At 38.2% G+C, this 20,116-nt stretch overlaps 1 protein-coding gene across 3 annotated transcripts in view; it reads right to left on the bottom strand.

Annotated features, from left to right (window-relative positions):
- The window catches only part of SMC3 (structural maintenance of chromosomes 3), an 84,487-nt gene that overhangs the window by 6,218 nt on the left and 58,153 nt on the right, over positions 1 to 20,116 (bottom strand). For all 3 annotated transcript variants that reach the window (XM_053788201.2, XM_053788211.2, XM_053788216.2), the window contains exons 13-20: positions 19,754 to 19,853; positions 16,713 to 16,876; positions 15,737 to 15,878; positions 7,542 to 7,700; positions 5,391 to 5,602; positions 3,575 to 3,764; positions 1,811 to 1,969; positions 1,170 to 1,319 (exon numbers count right to left, since the gene is read on the bottom strand). In XM_053788201.2, the coding sequence (XP_053644176.1) occupies positions 1,170 to 1,319; positions 1,811 to 1,969; positions 3,575 to 3,764; positions 5,391 to 5,602; positions 7,542 to 7,700; positions 15,737 to 15,878; positions 16,713 to 16,876; positions 19,754 to 19,853 (1,276 nt within the window). The remainder of the gene's footprint in view (positions 1 to 1,169; positions 1,320 to 1,810; positions 1,970 to 3,574; positions 3,765 to 5,390; positions 5,603 to 7,541; positions 7,701 to 15,736; positions 15,879 to 16,712; positions 16,877 to 19,753; positions 19,854 to 20,116) is intronic.

Below are 20,116 nucleotides of genomic sequence, written 5' to 3'. Positions count from 1 at the left end.
GGGGTATACAGAGCCCAAGAAATGGGGGATTTGATCCAAGGGGAACAGTCCCAATTCCTTGGATCAACAGCAGCTCACTAGCGTCAGGGAACCTCCTTTAAGGTACTGTTGCACACAATACATAGTACAAAAACTTACCAACATGCATATATACATGTTGTTATATTTTGCTATACATGTATTACAATTAGATCTGCAAAGTGCAGTTTTGCTTATATGTGGTGACCCACTTCTACCAGCAATTTGCTATATGCAGTAAAACAATCACTCTTATGGCTAGGGCCTCTATCCATGGCTCCCAGTCTACCCACCCTCCACCACACCTCACAAACAACCCTCCTTTCCTTTCTGAGTGAGCCAACAGCTCACATTCAAACATAATATAAATAATAAATCTACAGTTCTTTACTAATCCTTCCCCCTCTAATTTAGACAATTTTTATTTAACATACTGGCTGTCTCCCACCAAAGAAGACCTTCACATACATTAATAATAACATTTACAGAGTATGAATATTTTCAGCAAAAACTAAATGTAAAAATTAATATGTGAAATTGGAAAAGTCCAAGAACGAATCCACATCTATTATGCATTGTAATGGAGTCACTATTATGTGAATTTGCTTTATGTGCCACTGGATAGTAATACATATATTGCATAAAGCAGAGACATCTGTACTCTGTCTTATTTCTTATGTATGTGTTGAGGTGCAGAGGTCTGGACCTATAAACTACATGTCACGTTTCATGCAGCTACCGAAATACTGTGTATCTAAATATCATTACTTTTTGACTGGGTTCAGCTGTAACTTTTGTCTCCTATAAGTTAAGACAAATACAGCTAAGGAGATGAATAAAATTTTTTCTCTTCTTTTAATACCACCTTCTTAGGCATAACCTTACCTAAATATTTTATGTACTAACCCTAGTTCTGCTTGGCATGTTTTTTTTTTTTTTCAACAAGTCTGCCATCTCCCACAGACCATGGAGACCCATTCTCTCACATGTGAGCCTACCAGCTTTCTCCTGCTTGATTTGAAGCCGCTAGAACTTATGCGTATAGATACGTCAAACGTTATCTCCTATGACGTATTTATACGACCGCGACAGTCAAAATGTTAATATATATTACTGATCTACAGTAAAACAAAAATTACTACAGCTTTTACTTTTTCTTTCTTTTGATGTTCAGCAACTTTCTTCTCAACCTCCTTGTACTGTACAGCCACCTCTTCAACTCGGGCATCAACTCTCTGGATTTCACTTTGGCTGTGTTCCAGCTGACGCTTACGGTCCTCTACAGAGATTTCTTGCAGTGCCTAGAAAAAAAAAAATATCTATACACTTTTTTTTTTTTCAACAAGTCGGCAGTCTCCTACTGAGGCAGGGTGACAAACACACAGAAATTAAAAACAATGTATGGGGAATTTCCTGCCAAAGGGCCTAAAAAGAAAGGAAATATTTGCCATCAAATGATCCACCAAACTTAATTTTTAAGAAATTCTTTCTGTACATTACATTCTCATTAATTAAGGAACTGTGTTCAACTGATAACTGAAATACTTTGTATTACAAGCTTATCCAAAGACTACAATCCTGTTAAAAAGGGACTTCTATGATATTACCACAAATTCTAAACACAAATCCGTTGCCACCTTACTTTATTCGTTAGTTTCCCATCACTTTCAAGGTTTTGTTATAAGTTTTTCTACTCTCTGATACCAGCCATGGGTAAACCCAAAATACCTTTCTTGATCAGCAAAAGCACAAGCAATAAATGATCTCAGTGAGTAAACACTATGAATTATACCTGCATTAGCTCATCCTTTCTTCTGTTAAGATTATTTGTAAGAAGGTTCTCCAGCTTGTTCTTGTCTGCCTCTAGTTTCATGCGTCTGGTGAATGCCTCCTTATTTTCTTGAGTAAGCCGTCTAATGTCATCATTCAACTGATCAACTTCATGTTGGTCCTGTCAATGAAGGCTTCATTAAGTAAAAAAATGTGGCATATTTACTTATTTACCAAGGTTAAAGTAAATTTATTTACCAAAATTAAAAAAACGAGTTAGGTAAAGAAAAACTGGATATCACATTGCAGAGAGGGAATAAGGAAGAAGTGAGTGTTCAGATATTTGGGAATAGACTTTTCAGCAGATGTTTTTATGAAGGACAAGGTTAACCATAGAATTGATGAAGGAAAGGTGGGTGGTGCATTGAGGCATCTGTGGAGACAGAAGGAAATGTATGAGAGTATAGTAGTACCAACACTCTTGAATGGGTGTGAAGCATGGGTTGTAAATGCTGCAGAGAAGAGGAGGGTGGAGGCAGTGGAGATGGCATGTTTAGTGGCAATGGGTGGTTTGAATGTTACAAAGAGAATTTGTAGTGCAGAAATTAGGTGGTGTGGAGTTACTAAAAGTATTATTCAGAGGGCTGAAGAGAGGTTCCTAGGTGGTTTGGTCATTTAGAGGATGGAGCAAAACAAGATGACTTGGAGGGTGTAAAAATCTGTAGTGGAGTGAGGAGGGGTAGGGGTCATCCTAGGAAAGAATGGAGGAGGTAAAAGAGGTATGTGCAAGGAGCTTGGACATACAGCTGGCATGTGTGAGTGTGTTAGATAAGAGTAAATGGAGAAGAATGGTTTATGGGACTTGGCAAGCTGTTGAGTGTGAGTAGTGTAATATTTTGTGAAGGGATTCAGGGAAACCGGTTAACCAGACCTGAGTCCTGGAGGTGGGAAGTACAATGCCTGCACTTTAAAGGAGTAGTTTGGGATATCTGCTGGAGGAGGCTGGAGGCAGTGGAGATGTCGTGTCAAAGGGCAATGTGTGGTGTAAATATTATGCAGAGAATTTGTAGTGTAGAAATTAGTAGGCATGGAGCTAATAAAAGTATTATTCAGAGGGCTGAGGAGGGGTTGTTGAGGTGGTTTGGTCATTTAGAGAGGGTGGAGCAAAACAGGTTGACTTGAAGGGTGCATATTATTATAATCAAAAAGCGCTAAGCCACAAGGGCTATACAGCATTGAAGGGTGTATAAATCTGTAGTGGAGGGGAGGAGGGGTAAAGAATGTCCTAGGAAAAGATGGAGGAAGTGTGATGTAGGTCATCATTTTCTTGTCAGGTCACAGTAGGACCTGTCTAGCTTAGGTGCTAATTGGCCACACCCTAGAGGTGTCAAAGACTGTAGTATCACGTGGGAGAACACCTGGGTCTCTCAGGTCTTTTGTTCTAGACGGTGACATAAAGGAGGGGTTGTTGATAACTCTGGAGAAGTCTATCCTTTGTGTAAAGCACACGTGGTGTGCCCCCATAGAGGGTGATCCCCAAAACCCCGAGTTAAGGGCAGGAAGGGGTCATAAAGGACCATATAGACCCAAGGAAACAGCTAAGAAGAATTTAGGCAGAGATTTTACCTGTGTGCAGAGCTCTGGACAGAGGACTGACAGAGCAGTACTCTGGAAAATTATTAAGAAAATAGTAGAAAACCCAGATGGGTGTGTAAATAAATGTATGACTATCATTTTTTTTACTTCATATGTAATAACAGATTAAAACTAATATATAAAAACAAACCTGAACACTAAGGGTGGCCATGAGGTCTTGGTGCAGCTCAGATTCCAAACCCTCCTTAGTGGCCATCATAGCCTCCAAGTTTGCTTTCAGCTGAGTCAGTGATCGCTCCTTAGGCTGCTTGGTGCGCTCAAGACCTGACTGTTCCTCTTTCATTAAACGAATATCTGTCTTCACCTTCTCAAATAAGTTCCTACAGAAGAAAATTATTGAATTTCTTTGGTAAATGCAGTAACACACTTTCACAACTTAGTGTAAAAAAAACAATTTTTTTTTTAATGAAAGCAAAGCCACACATTATTTTTTTTCAACAAATCAGCCACATCCCACAGAGGCAGGGTGACCTAAAAAGAAAAACTTACTTTTTTTTTTTTCACACTGGCCATCTTCCACCGAGGCAGGGTGACAACCCCCCTCCCCCAAATACACACACACAGCTACAGCAGTTTTGATGTTACTCCAAACAGCCAATATCACAAACCCCTCCTCTAAAGTGCAAGCATTGTATTACCCATCTCCAGGATAACCGGTTTCCCTAAATTCCTTCACAAACATTACCCTGCTTACACAACAGCTCGTCAAGTCCCAAAAGACCATTCACCTCCACTCCTATCTTAAGATGCTCACATATGACACCAAAAGTACGAAATTTGATGGAAAACTTAAGGAATTACGCTCTTGTGAAGTTAGCGACCTCGGCAATATTTACAAATCGGCGATTTTGCCTACTTTTGAGCCCTATTTTCGGCTAATTCCATTGTTCCAGTCGACCAAACTCATAACTAGTTTTTTAGAACTCCATTTGTTCTATCGATTGCATACAAGAAACTGCCCATTTACCAATTTCAACTGCCCAATAAAGTGGTCAGAAATTGGCAATTTGGCCAATTTCACGCAAATTAAAAAATATGCCAATTTCAAAATAGGGTCCAGAATGAACAATGCAGACATTCCTGGCTCTAAAATAACATTTTCTTTCTTCATCAGTCACGTCTCCAGGCCCCTCTGATATTACTCTTGCTTTCTATTTTGAATTTTTATTCAAACAAAAAATAGAAGATTTACTGTTATGCAGACTACTGCAATATTGTAATAATTGTATAAATATCGTCAACCCACTCATGACTGCATATTAGAATGGCTAGTTGGACATTTATTGGACAATTATATCATTTATTTAATCTTGAACATCAGCAAAATCAAACATTTCCCGTACTTTGAGCTCCATCTGAAGGTCCTTTTCATAATAAAACCAATCAAGAATATAACGAGAATATAACCATAAAAACTACATAAAAATACACCTCAAAGTCGGCCTTTTAATCTAAAAACACAGTCGGAGTTTTTTTTTTTTTGTTATGCACTGCGTGCTGCAGGATTTTTTTATATGGTGCACATTGACCCATTCTCTCACATGTGGGCCTACCAGCTTTCTCCTGCTTGATCTGAAGCCACTAGAATTTTTTAGTATATATACGTCAAACACGGTGGCTCGTAAGATGTATATACGTATACGACTGAAACAGTCAAAGGGTTAAGCCCCGTTCAGTCTAGATATTGTGTTCCACTGTATTGCAGCTAATCAAGTCCTCACCTCAACTGTGTTCATTTGTTTTGCCTGGAAGACATATAGGGCAAACTGTTGCAGTAATTTTCATCTTGCAAATCCAGTGTTGCCTCTAAGCAAATTAATTCCCTTATGTATAAACTGTTTAATGAAATCATTGCTCCTTCACTACAAAACTTGAATAATTATGGAAAAAGACAAATACGGTATAAAGAAACAATGCTATAACTGTAGAAAAGCATGAATACTTACTTGGCTTTGCTGTTTTTTATTTCAGTTTTCTGCATTTCTGAGACAATCTTGTTTATTTCTTGCTCTGTGTTTCTCAAGGTATCCTGTAAAGTTCTCAGCTCAGTCTCAGCTGAAGTGATCTGATCTCTCAACTCTGATCTTGTCTTCTGGATCTCCAGACGAGACCGTGAAGTGTTGAAATACCCACCAGTTAGAGACCCCTTACTTGACACCTAGTTAAAAAATAACAGAAAACATTATAATTATCCTTATAAAGATACATTTTTAAAATGTTATACACTCCCAAACTATTCCACCATCCTCTGCAACTTCTCTCTAAAATAAACTGTAAGTATAGCACCATCAGCAAAGAACAACTATAACAATTTCTACTTTATGAAATGATTTATGCTTTAAACCCACACCACTTCCACACATTAACATTAGCAATATAATCTACAACTAAAAAAAAAAAAAAAAAAAAAATTACATACCTAAACTCTTGAGGTACTGTATTTCCCACCTCCAGTACTCAAGTCCGGCCTGACGATTTCCCTGAACCCCTTCATAAATGTTACCATTCTCACACTCCAACAGCATGTCAAGTCATAAAAACCATTTGTCTCCACTTGCTCCTATCTAGCACGCTCACACATACTTGCTGGAAGTTCAAGCCTCTTGCACACAAAACCTCATTTACCCCCTCCCTCCAACCTTTCCTAGGCTGACCCCTACCCCACCTTCTTTCCTCCACAGATTTATACACTCTCCAAGTCATTCTATTTCATTCCATCCTCTCTAAATGTCCCAACCACCTCAACAACCCCTCCTCAGCCCTCTGGATAATACTTTTAGTAACCCCATACTTTCTCCTAATTTCCAAACTTCGGATTCTAGGCATTATCTTCTCATCATTGTACGGTGTTATTACATTCATGGAGGAGAGGGGTCAAGGGGTGGTTCAATAAATCCATTGTGATGACCCAGTACCTTGAGGAATGTAAGGAATTCAGACTCAATTTAAGAAATTGGAGCATCAAGGAACCTCTGTTCAGGGAAGATTTTTGTTGGAACCCTAGATTTAAAACTTATTCTCAGGGTCATGGAAAAAAAAAATTCTTACGAAATTATAATCTTTCTTCCAAGGTAATGAAACTAAATTTATGAAATTTGATGGAAAACTATGGAATTATGCACTCACAAAGTTAGCAGTCTCAGCGATTTTTACGCACTGGGGATTTCACCCACTTTAAGCCCTATTTTTGGCCAATTCTACTGTTCCAATCGACCAAACTCAGCTATTTCACTAGTATTCCTTCTATTTTAACAACTGAGTACAAGAAGCTGCACATTTATCTATTTCAACTACCCTATAAAATGATCAAAAGTCAGCAATTTGGACAATTTCACATAAAAAAAAAAAAAAAAAAATGCTAATTTAAAAATACATTTCCTTCGTTAGTTATGTCCACAGGCATCTCCTATATTAAGCTCGCTTTCTACTTTTGAAATTTTTATTCACAAAAAAATAAATGATTTACTGTTATGCAGCCTACTGCATTATTGTAATAACTGTATAAATAATGTCAGCGCATTTGAGAACACATATTACAAACTGACTGGATGCATTATGTAATTTGTGTACTCTGGAATACTGGAAAAAATCAAACATTTCCACTAATTTGCGAGCTAAATTTCAAGCTACTTCCGGTCCTAAAACCATTGAAAATCACCTCTATTTCTGTAATATATCTTCCATTCTATCAAATGAGACTAAGAAACCAATAATACAACCATAAATACCATATGAAAAATACACCAAAGTCACTGTTTTAAACCAAAGACACGTTTGCAATTTTTTCTCGTGCACTGCATGCTGCAGGATTTTTTATATATGGTGCCCACTTATCACACAGACCCATTCTCTCATATCTAGGACCAAATTTAGTGCTCACAGCTTATCTGAGAGAGCTGAGCTCATCACGAAGAACAATGGGACTGGCCCGGGCTTCAAAGCTGTTGTACAACAAAACCCACCTTGAAAGAATTAAAAAGTAAGACTGACAAGACACAGATCAAAGCATGAAAGAAAACCACTTCAATTAATAAAATTACTATAAATAATTATATACATTTAAAACAATTTACAAATAAACTCGGTTTATAACCTACCTGATCTCCATCGAGAGTAACGCAGTCGAGCCGTGTTGAACGAGCAAGATGCGTAGCCACTTCTAAATTACGACATATTAAAGTACGGCCAAAAATATATTTTAGAGCTTTATGATAGCGTTGAGAGTAAGTCAGCTTGCTTACCATCGGGATGGCATCCTGTAATTAATTTTAATGATTAGAGTACAGTAAGTTAAAAAAATTTTTTTTTCAACAAGTCGGCCGTCTCCCACCGAGGCAGGGTGACCCAAAAAAGAAAGAAAATCCCCAAAAAGAAAATACTTTCATCATCATTCAACACTTTCACCACACTCACACATTATCACTGTTTTTGCAGAGGTGCTCAGAATACAACAGTTTAGAAGCATACACATATAAAGATACACAACATATCCCTCCAAACTGCCAATATCCCAAACCCCTCCTTTAAAGTGCAGGCATTGTACTTCCCATTTCCAGGACTCAAGTCTGACTATATGAAAATATATATATATATACAGGTCTCCCTCAACATTCGCGTTTTCAACTTTCGCTGGCTTCACACATTCGCGAATTCCCAGCCGCCAAATCATATTTAAGTTTCCCGCCACCTGCGAGTCCCTACTACCCTCCCTCCGACCCCCGCAACTGGCAGCCAGCCCTCCCACCAGTGTGGTGAGTGTTTTGTTTGTTCATTATTTGCTATTAAACTACAGTATAAATAATGTAAACTCATTCATGACTGCATATTGGAATGGCTATTCAGACAGGTACTGGACGGTGACATCATGTGTTTACTCTTGAACACAGCAAAGAATCAAACATTTCTGCTGCTGCTAATAATAACAATAATAATAAATGCGATAGAAATGAAGAAGGAAATTGTACAAAAATACAAGGGAGTGGTTGACACATCGTCAGTCAGTGGGGCTTTGTTTATGCTGGAGAGAGCATTAGTCTCCGTGCTCTTCCAAACACTTCACAATAATTCGTTGTGTTTGGTGCTTGTAGATTGAGTGTGACTGGAGTGGTAGAGGCAGCGGTTGAGGCAGTGGGTGAGGCAGTGGTTGAGGCAGCGGGTGAGGCAGTGGGTGAGGCAGCGGGTGAGGCAGTGGGTGAGGCAGCGGTTGAGGCAGCGGGTGAGGCAGTGGGTGAGGCAGCGGTTGAGGCAGTGGGTGAGGCAGTGGGTGAGGCAGCGGTTGAGGCAGCGGTTGAGGCAGTGGTTGAGGCAGCGGTTGAGGCAGCGGTTGAGGCAGCGGTTGAGGCAGCAGTTGAGGCAGTGGGTGAGGCAGCGGTTGAGGCAGTGGTATTTAATAACATACATGTTATTAATAATAAGTAATAATAATAACACATGTTATTAATAATATGTACTATTATTATTTATAACATATATGTTATTAAATACCATTGCCTCACCCAGTGCCTCAACCGCTGCCTCTACCGCTCCAGTCGCACTCAATCTACAAGCACCAAACAATGAATTATTGTGAAATGTTTGGAAGAGCACGGAGACTAATGCTCACTCCAGCATAAACAAAGCCACACTGACTGACGATGTGTCAACCACTCCCTCGTATTTTTGTACAATTTCCTTCTTCAATTCTATTGCATTTATTATTATTATTATTATTGTTGTTATTATTAGCAGTAGCAGAAATATTTGATTCTTTGCTGTGTTCAAGAGTAAACACATGATGTCACCGTCCAGTACCTGTCTGAATAGCCATTTCAATATGCAGTCATGAATGAGTTTACATTATTTATACTGTAGTTTAATAGCAAATAATGAACAAACAAAACACTCACCACACTGGTGGGAGGGCTGGCTGCCAGTTGCGGGGGTCGGAGGGAGGGTAGTAGGGACTCTCAGTAGTTGAGGAAGTGATGGAGGCAGTGGTATTTAATAACATACATGTTATTAAACCATAACATGTATGTATTTAGTACAATTTATGATGTTTTCATGTATTTTATGGTTGTTCATGGTTCAACAAGTTAAGGAAGCAGTATTGTATTATATTTCCCAACAATATATTGGAGCACCTAAACATTCGTGTTTTTCAACATTCGCGAGGCTCTTGATCATACACTGTTCAGGCCTTGTAAACTTTAAAATAAAATCTATTTAACCCTTAAATTGTCCAAACGTAGATCTATGTTGACGTGCGTAGAGCTCCGAACGTAGATCTACGTCCGATTTTACACGCTTTCAAATGGAGAAAATCAACGTAGATCTATGTTTGGACAGTTTAAGGGTTAATTTCCTAAAATTAAGGCTAACCATAGGCAAGTAGTAAGATTATATAATATACAGTATTACAAATTTTAGCTAGGTAAGCATATATGTGTACAGTACTCACGAAATCGTAATGACACGATTGAAGACAAACGTGACAGTCTGGAGTTTTGAGACTGACCGCGGCATCAAACCCCACCCGTTGTATGGTTTATGTGTACAGCATTTAGATAAAGGTAGCGAAGTTTTTATTGCATTTATGGATTTAGAAAAGGCATATGATAGAGTGGATAGGGGAGCAATGTGGCAGATGTTGCAGGTATATGGAATAGGTGGTAAGTTACTAAATGCTGTAATGAGTTTTTATGAGGATAGTGAGGCCCAGGTTAGGGTTTGTAGAAGAGAGGGAGACTACTTCCCAGTAAAAGTAGGTCTTAGACAGGGATGTGTAATGTCACCATGGCTGTTTAATATATTTATAGATGGGGTTGTAAAAGAAGTAAATGCTAGGGTGTTCAGGAGAGGGGTGGGATTAAATTATGGGGAATTAAATACAAAATGGTAATTGACACAGATGCTTTTTGCTGATGATACTATGCTTATGGGAGATTCTAAAGAAAAATTGCCAAGGTTAGTGGATGAGATTGGGAGTGTGTGTAAAGGTAGAAAGTTGAAAGTGAACATAGAAAAGAGTAAAGTGATTTTTGTTTTTTTCAACAAGTCGGCCGTCTCCCACCGAGGCAGGGTGACTCAAAAACGAAAGAAAATCCCCAAAAGGAACATACTTTCATCATCCAACACTTTCACCTCACTCACACATAATCACTGTTTTTGCAGAGGTGCTCAGAACAAAACAGTTTAGAAGCATATACATATAAAGATACACAACATATCCGTCCAAACTGCTAATATCCTAAAACCCCTCATTTAGAGTGCAGGCATTGTACTTCCCATTTCCAGGACTCAAGTCCGGCTATATAAAAATAACTGGTTTCCCTGAATCCCTTCACTAAATATTACCCTGCTCACACTCCAACAGATCGTCAGGTCCCAAATACCATTCTTCTTCATTCACTCCTATCGAACACGCTCGTGCACGCCCGCTGGAAGTCCAAGCCCCTCGCCCACAAAACCTCCCTTACCCCTTCCTTCCAACCTTTCCGAGGACAACCCCTACCCCGCCTTCCTTCTCCTACAGATTTAAATGCTCTCCATGTCATTCTACTTTGATCCATTCTCTTTAAATGACCAAACCACCTCAACAACCCCTCTTCATTTGATACCCTCATGAGGGCCTCAAATGATTTAGATAAAGAAAAATTGGATATCAAATTGGGGAGGAGGAGTATGGAAGAAGTGAATGTTTTCAGATACTTGGGAGTTGACGTGTCGGCGGATGGATTTATGAAGGATGAGGTTAATCATAGAATTGATGAGGGAAAAAAGGTGAGTGGTGCGTTGAGGTATATGTGGAGTCAAAAAACGTTATCTATGGAGGCAAAGAAGGGAATGTATGAAAGTATAGTAGTACCAACACTCTTATATGGGTGTGAAGCTTGGGTGGTAAATGCAGCAGCGAGGAGACGGTTGGAGGCAGTGGAGATGTCCTGTCTAAGGGCAATGTGTAGTGTAAATATTATGCAGAAAATTTGGAGTGTGGAAATTAGGAGAAGGTGTGGAATTAATAAAAGTATTAGTCAGAGGGCAGAAGAGGGGTTGTTGAGGTGGTTTGGTCATTTAGAGAGAATGGATCAAAGTAGAATGACATGGAAAGCATATAAATCTATAGGGGAAGGAAGGCGGGGTAGGGGTCGTCCTCGAAAGGGTTGGAGAGAGGGGGTAAAGGAGGTTTTGTGGGCAAGGGGCTTGGACTTCCAGCAAGCGTGCGTGAGCGTGTTAGATAGGAGTGAATGGAGACGAATGGTACTTGGGACCTGACGATCTGTTGGAGTGTGAGCAGGGTAATATTTAGTGAAGGGATTCAGGGAAACCGGTTATTTTCATATAGTTGGACTTGAGTCCTGGAAATGGGAAGTACAATGCCTGCACTTTAAAGGAGGGGTTTGGGATATTGGCAGTTTGGAGGGATATGTTGTGTATCTTTATATGTGTATGCTTCTAGACTGTTGTATTCTGAGCACCTCTGCAAAAACAGTGATAATGTGCGAGTGTGGTGAAAGTGTTGAATGATGATGAAAGTATTTTCTTTTTGGGGATTTTCTTTCTTTTTTGGGTCACCCTGCCTCGGTGGGAGACGGCCGACTTGTTGGAAAGAAAAAAAAAAAAAAAAAAAAAAATAATATATATATATATATATATATATATATATATATATATATATATATATATATATATATATATATATATATATATATATATATATATATATATATATATATATTTTTTATAATATATATATATATATATATATATATATATATATATATATATATATATATATATATATATATATATATTTTTTCAACAAGTCGGCCGTCTCCCACCGAGGCAGGGTGACCCAAAAAAGAAAGAAAATCCCCAAAAAGAAAATACTTTCATCATCATTCAACACTTTCACCACACTCACACATTATCACTGCTTTTGCAGAGGTGCCCAGAATACAACAGTTTAGAAGCATATACGTATAAAGATACACAACATATCCCTCCAAACTGCCAATATCCCAAACCACTCCTTTATATATATATATATATATATATATATATATATATATATATATATATATAGGGGGTTGGTAGACAGCAACCGCCCAGGGAGGTACTACCGTCCTGCCAAGTGAGTGTAAAACGGAAGCCTGTAATTGTTTTACATGATGGTAGGATTGCTGGTGTCTTTTTTTCTGTCTCATAAACATGCAAGATTTCAGGTACGTCTTGATACTTCTACTGACACTTAGGTCACACTACACATACATGTACAAACATATATGTACACACCCATCTTGGTTTTCTTCTATTTTCTTTCTAGTTCTTGTTTATTTCCTCTTATCTCCATGGGGAAGTGGAACAGAATTGTTCCTCCGTAAGCCATGCGTGTTGTAAGAGGCGACTAAAATGCCGGGAGCAAGGGGCTAGTAACCCCTTCTCCTGTATATATTACTAAATGTAAAAGGAGAAACTTTCATTTTTCCTTTTGGGCCACCCCGCCTCGGTGGGATACGGCCTGTTTGTTGAAGAGAAAAAAAAAAAAAAAAAAAAAAAAAAAAAAAAAAAAAAAAAATATATATATATATATATATATATATATATATATATATATATATATATATATATATACATACATATATATACATACATATATATACATACATACATACATACATACATACATATATATACAGTGGACCCCCGCATAGCGAACTTAATCCGTGCAAGAGGGCTGGTCGTTATGCGAAATGTTCGCTATGCGAATTAATTTTCCCCATAAGAAATAATGGAAATAAAATTAATCCGTGCAAGACACCCAAAAGTATGAAAAAAAATTTTTTTTTACCACAAAAAAATGTTAATTTTAGTACACACAAACTGAAAAAGGCATGCACAATTACATGACACCTACTTTTATTGAAGATCTGGTGATGATTGATGGGATGGGAGGAGGGGAGAGAGTGTGTTAGTGTTTAGAAGGGGAATCCCCTTCCATTAGGACTTGAGGTAGCAAGTCCTTTTCTGGGGTTACTTCCCTTCTTCTTTTAATGCCACTAGGACCAGCTTCAGAGTCACTGGACTTCTTTCGCACAACATATCTGTCCATAGTGGCCTGTACCTCTCGTTCCTTTATGATTTGTCTAAAGTGGTTCACAACAGTGTCATTGTAACAGTCACCAGCACGGCTTGCAATAGCTGTGTGAGGGTGATTTTCATCAAAAAAGGTTTGCACTTCAAGCCATTTTGCACACATTTCCTTAATCTTTGAAGTAGGCAATTCCTTCAATTTCTCTCTCCCCTCCTTTGAACCAGTTTCCCCAGGTCTGGCCTCTTGCTCTTGAAGTTGATCTATCAGCTCATCAGTGGTTAGTTCTTCATTGTCCTCCTCCACCAACTCTTCCACATCCTCCCCACTAACCTCCAACCCCAAGGACTTCCCCAATTCCACAATTGATTCCTCAACTGGTATACTACTCCTCTCAGGGTTAGCCTCAAACCCTTCAAAATCCCTTTTGTCTACACATTCTGGCCACAGTTTCTTCCAAGCAGAGTTCAAGGTTCTCTTAGTCACTCCCTCCCAAGCCTTACCTATAAGGTTTACACAATTGAGGATATTAAAGTGATCCTTCCAAAACTCTTTTAGAGTCAATCGAGTGTCTGTGGTCACTTCAAAGCACTTTTGAAACAGAGCTTTTGTGTACAGTTTCTTGAAGTTGGAAATGACCTGCTGGTCCATGGGCTGCAGGAGAGGAGTGGTATTAGGAGGCAAAAACTTCACCTTAATGAAGCTCATGTCCCCATAAAGTCGCTCTGCCACGTCTGTAGGATGACCAGGGGCATTGTCTAACACCAGGAGGCACTTAAGGTCTAATTTCTTTTCAGTTAGGTAATCTTTCACATTGGGGGCAAATGCATGGTGTAACCAGTTATAGAAAAATTCCCTAGTGACCCATGCCTTACTGTTTGCCCTCCACAGCACACACAAATTATCCTTGAGGACATTCTTTTGCCTGAATGCTCTGGGAGTTTCAGAGTGATACACTAATAAAGGCTTAACTTTGCAATCACCACTAGCATTGGCACACATCAACAAAGTAAGCCTGTCTTTCATAGGCTTATGTCCTGGGAGTGCCTTTTCCTCCTGAGTAATGTAGGTCCTGCTTGGCATTTTCTTCCAGAACAGGCCTGTTTCATCACAATTAAACACTTGTTCAGGTTCCAGTCCTTCAGTTTCTATGTACTCCTTGAATTCATGCACATATTTTTCAGCCGCTTTGTGGTCCGAACTGGCAGCCTCACCATGCCGTATCACACTATGGATGCCACTACGCTTCTTAAATCTCTCAAACCAACCTTTGCTGGCCTTAAATTCACTCACATCATCACTAGTTGCAGGCATTTTTTTAATTAAATCGTCATACAACTTCCTAGCCTTTTCACATATGATCGCTTGAGAGACGCTATCTCCTGCTAGCTGTTTTTCATTTATCCACACCAATAAGAGTCTCTCAACATCTTCCATCACTTGCGATCTTTGTTTCGAAAACACAGTTAAACCTTTGGCAACAACAGCTTCCTTGATTGCCGTTTTCTTGCCCACAATAGAAGCGATGGTTGATTTTGGTTTCTTGTACAACCTGACCAGGTCGGTGATACGTACTCCACTTTCATACTTATCAATGATCTCTTTCTTCATTTCAATGGGTATTCTTACCCTTTGAGGTGTAGGGTTGGCACTAGAAGCTTTCTTGGGGCCCATGGTCACTTATTTTCCACAAACAGCACCGAAAACACTGTAATAATACGAAATATTCCGAGTGTATGCTTGAATGTTACCGCGGAGGCTGGCTGGTAAACAATGGGACGGGCGGCACATGTGAGGCTGGCTGAGGGCGCACATTGGACGCGTCTCGGACGAAGGTCGCTGAGCGGGTTTTTGTCCACTATGCGGGGCAAAATTTTAGCGAACAAAGCGTTCGCTATGCGGATTGTTCGCTATGCGGGGGTCCACTGTATATATATATATATATATATATATATATATATATATATATATATATATAAACTTGACCTATTAGTTTACAGGATTATATAAATCCAGGTATATGTGATTGATAAGCATGTCAGATATGTATACTGTATACACAATGGCTGTTATTGTCATTTGACAATGCCAGCAATGCTGTAAATCTCTGAAGATAATTTAAGAGCTTTGTTTTCTTTTTACATAAAGATATGAAGGGCAAGACACATCTACAGTGCTTTATATTTGAGGAAAGAAAAGAAGAAATACATTTGAGACACTTACATTAGTCTGAGGGTAATCAATGTCTTTTACTGTGAGCCGGTTGAGAGGCATGAAGGTAACTTCACCAGGCAACTTTTGCTTGTTCATTTCCTTCAGTATTTGAGTGCCAATTTTGTCTGATTCTACAATATGATGGAAGAGCCTGAAATAGCAAATATAAATTTGAATATATCTTTAACATGATTACCTAATGACATTCTCTAAAAGAAAAGCTACTTGAAGTTCTTCAGTGATTATACAAGGAAGGATAACATGTACCCACTCCAGCATGTTATGTTTATGTCCAATTCATTCTCCTGAAGAAATGCCTCACTCTCTTACAATTTATCTCGATGTACCCTCCACTGTCTTTCAGTTTACCTATTTTTCACAACAATGATTGGAAACAATCAATATAGGGCGAGCTAAAGAAGGAAACACACTCACCATCACTTGCTGGTATGGCAGAAAAGTCCTTGAAATCTGTCATAGGTGTATTACAGGATGATTGAAGTGTATATATTTTTTTTTAACACTGACTGTCTCCCACTGAGGCAGGATGATCCAAAAAAAGAATAAATGCAAGTTTTATCTTCTTTTTACATTTAGAAATTGATGGAAGAGAAGAGGTTACTAGCCCCTTGTGCCAGCATTTTAATCACATTTTTTATACACATGCAAAGCATTTTTTTTTTTTTTTTTTCAACAAGTCGGCCGTCTCCCACCGAGGCAGGGTGACCCAAAAAAGAAAGAAAATCCCCAAAAAGAAAATACTTTCATTATCATTCAACACTTTCACCACACTCGCACATTATCACTGTTTTTGCAGAGGTGCTCAGAATACAACAGTCTAGAAGCATACACATATAAAGATACACAACATATCCCTCCAAACTGCCAATATCCCAAACCCCTCCTTTAAAGTGCAGGCATTGTACTTCCCATTTCCAGGACTCAAGTCCGTATAAAAAAATAATAATAAAAAAGGCCTACTTACTTGTTGCCTGCAGTAACTTCAACAGCAGTATAGATGGATCGCTCACACTCAAAGTTCTCGATGAGAAGACCATAATACTGTGTAGCAATTTCTCCCAGGTGACCACCACGATCTCGGAAAGTATCCAACACCTTCTGAACACTGTCACGACCATTTAAGATGGGCTGAAATAAAACAGATAGAGTTTGTATTACACTGGGCATTTCCCTCAAAGGCAGGAAAAGAAGACACATCACCACCATTCAATCAAATCCTGCCTTGTCATAAAGGCAAGGCAGTATTTGTTGTGTAAGAATGTCACTGTTACAGTGCCTTCATTTATGTTGGGGGTGCCAAATTCTGAATTTGAGACGAGAGAATGGCTCTGCATAGTGGGTACATACAGCCCCCCCCCCAAAAAAAAACCTGTCCCACTTGCAGTTTAAATCTGCACTACAGAAATTATCCAAAATATTTTACTGTACTGGCAATTCAAAACCTTTGATTTTCCATATACATAACTTATTAAGAGTACCAATTCACTGGTACAAATGTTTGAGGATTTTTACTGATTTCTTCAATAGTTTCTAAAAGAAAATGAGTTGGGGTGAACCTCCCAGACATGGACAAATCTGCCAGGGAGCCAAGCAGCTGCAGTAGATAATAAAACCTGATATCCTGATTCAGACTTTTCATACTGCAGTGATTTTTTCTTCCAAATTCAGGTTTTCAAGCCCAGAATTCAATTATCACTAATAAAGTCATTGTGCATCATTAACCCTTTCACTATCCCAATCCCCAAAATTAAAAAAGTATGAAGTTCTATGGAAAACTTACAGAATTATGCCAGTGCATAATTTGGGCACAATTTATCCTAGGCAATTTTTCCAACTTTGAATTCATAATCAAACAAAAATAAAAGATTTACTACATTTTCCAGATAAAATATAACCAGAAATGCCTGGTCATGGTTTATGGTATCTCAGTAACTGAATGAGACCTATTAACCCTTCCAGGGTCGAGATGCCCTCTCCTAAACTTGTTCTCAGGGTCGAAATTTTTTTTTGGAAAAAAAAAAAAAAAAAAAAAAAAACCTATGAAATGCTAGAGAATCTTTTCCTAATCATAATGACACCAAAATTATGAAATTTGATAGAAAACTTACGGAATTATGCTCTTGCGAAGTTAGCGGTCTTGCTGATGTTTACGCATCGGCGATTTCGCCAACTTTGAACCCTATTTTTGGCCAATTCCTCTGTACTACTCGACAAAAATCATATTTCGCTAGAACTCCATTTTTTTTTTTTTATCGAATGAGTACAAGAAACCACCATTTACCAATTTCAACTATCCAATAAAGTGGTTAGAAATTGGCAATTTTGCCAATTTCACACAAATTTCAGATGATGCCAATTTCCAAATAAGGTCCAGAATAAACAAGACAGACATTCCTGGCATTAAAATAACAAGTTCTCTGTTCGTTAGTCACGTCCCCAAGTCCCTCTTATATTTCTTTTGCTTTCCCCTTTGAATTTTTATTCTTACAAAAAATATAAAACTTACTGTTATGCAGACTTCTTTATTAGTGTAGAAATGGTATAAATAATATCAGCGCACTTGTGAAAGGATATTAAACTCACCAGCTGACGTGTATTGGACGCTTGGCATGATTTGTTTACTTTTGAACTTTGGTAAAAATCGAACATTTCTGCTATTTTGAGCTCAATTTCAAGGTATTTTTCGTTGTGAAACCAGTCAAAATCATCTCAATTTCTGTAATATGTCTTCCATTCTTTAAAATGAGACCAGGAAAACTAGAATACAACCATAAATGCCATACGAAAATACAGTGCAAAGTCGCTGTTTTAATCCAAAAACACGGTCAAAGCTTTTTTTTTCTCATTACACACTGTGTGTTGCAGGATTTTTTTTATACTGCGCACACTGACCACAGACCCATTCTTTAATATGTAGGCCTACCAGCTTTCTCTCACTAGATTTGAAGGCACTAGAATTTAGGCATTCTAGTACGTCAATAACTCTGGTGCGTAAGCCATACTAGTATGTTGAAAACCCTTAAAGGGTTAAAAAGTCATAAAACAGACTACGTTTATGGGGAGGCCTTGCCCGCCCTCAAGAAAACAGGCAAAAATATAATATTTCCACTACTTTGAGCCCAATTTCAAGCTGCTCTTAGTCCTGAAGCCAACCAAATTCATCTTTGTTTCAGTAGCATGTCTTCCATTCTATCAACTGATACCAACAAACTGCCAATAAAATGATAAAAACCATCCTAGCAAACACCTAAGTTATTATTTTAAACCTAACAGTCACACTACACGTACATGTACAAGCATATATATACATACCCCTCTGGATTTTCTTCTATTTTCCTTCTAGTTCTTATTCTTGTTTATTTCCTCTTATCTCCATGGGGAAGTGGAACAGAATTCTTCCTCCGTAAGCCATGCGTGTTGTACGAGGCGACTAAAATGCCAGGAGCAAGGGCCTAGTAACCCCTTCTCCTGTATAAATTACTAAATTTAAAACGAGAAACTTTCGTTTTTCTTTTTGGGCCACCCTGCCTTGGTGGGATACGGCTGGTTTGTTGAGAAAAAAAAAAATGTTATCTTCATTATAGAATAATAAGAAAATATAACCTTTATATTATAATAATAAGGTAAAAGGACCCAAATGGAAATAAGTCACTCTGTCCGACTTTTTTGGGTTATCCCAGGTTCTCTACACGTATGCTGCATTTGTGTATACCTGAATAAACTTACTTATGTAACTCTACATGATGGCCATTGAAAGGATTAAAGAGGAAAAAAATGTTTAGAATTTTGAATCTCTTGATTTTTTATTACTTGCAATAATAAAGTGAACTCATTTTGGAAAACTGCAGTGTACTTTATCACTTGCACCTTGGATTTTGCTACCTGGTGGATTTAGCTCACATTTTTTGAAGTCACCCCAGCTCATTTTTCTTTAGAAACCACTGAAGATATCAGTAAACTGGTCATACAATAAACATTTTCTTTTACTATAAGTTGGAGGCTTACCTTGCCAGCCATAGAACGTAAGGACTGGTCTGCCCTTGACAACTCCTCCTTAAGGGAGCTAACATTTTGCTGCAGATTGTTCTCCTTACGCCAGTGTTCACTACATGAAAACAAAACAAATCTTTTAAACAGTGAATATTCATTTATATAACACTCTCACTAAACAAAGTTCAATGATATGACTCAAGGGCAAAATATAGACTGTACTTAAATATATAAACTTTCTATGTACTGTAATTACAAAATTGACCGAGTAAGTAATTTAAAAATTATTCTATATAAACAGGCAAAACCATTAACATTTAAGCTTAAATAAAATTATAGCCAAATTTTACAATGTAACATGAAGCTAAACACACACTA

Source organism: Cherax quadricarinatus, chromosome 31 (genome assembly GCF_038502225.1).
Source record: "Cherax quadricarinatus isolate ZL_2023a chromosome 31, ASM3850222v1, whole genome shotgun sequence".
NCBI lineage: Eukaryota > Metazoa > Arthropoda > Malacostraca > Decapoda > Parastacidae > Cherax > Cherax quadricarinatus.
The sequence above is the reverse complement of the archived record's forward strand: the minus strand, read 5'-3'. Positions and strand labels throughout refer to the sequence as shown.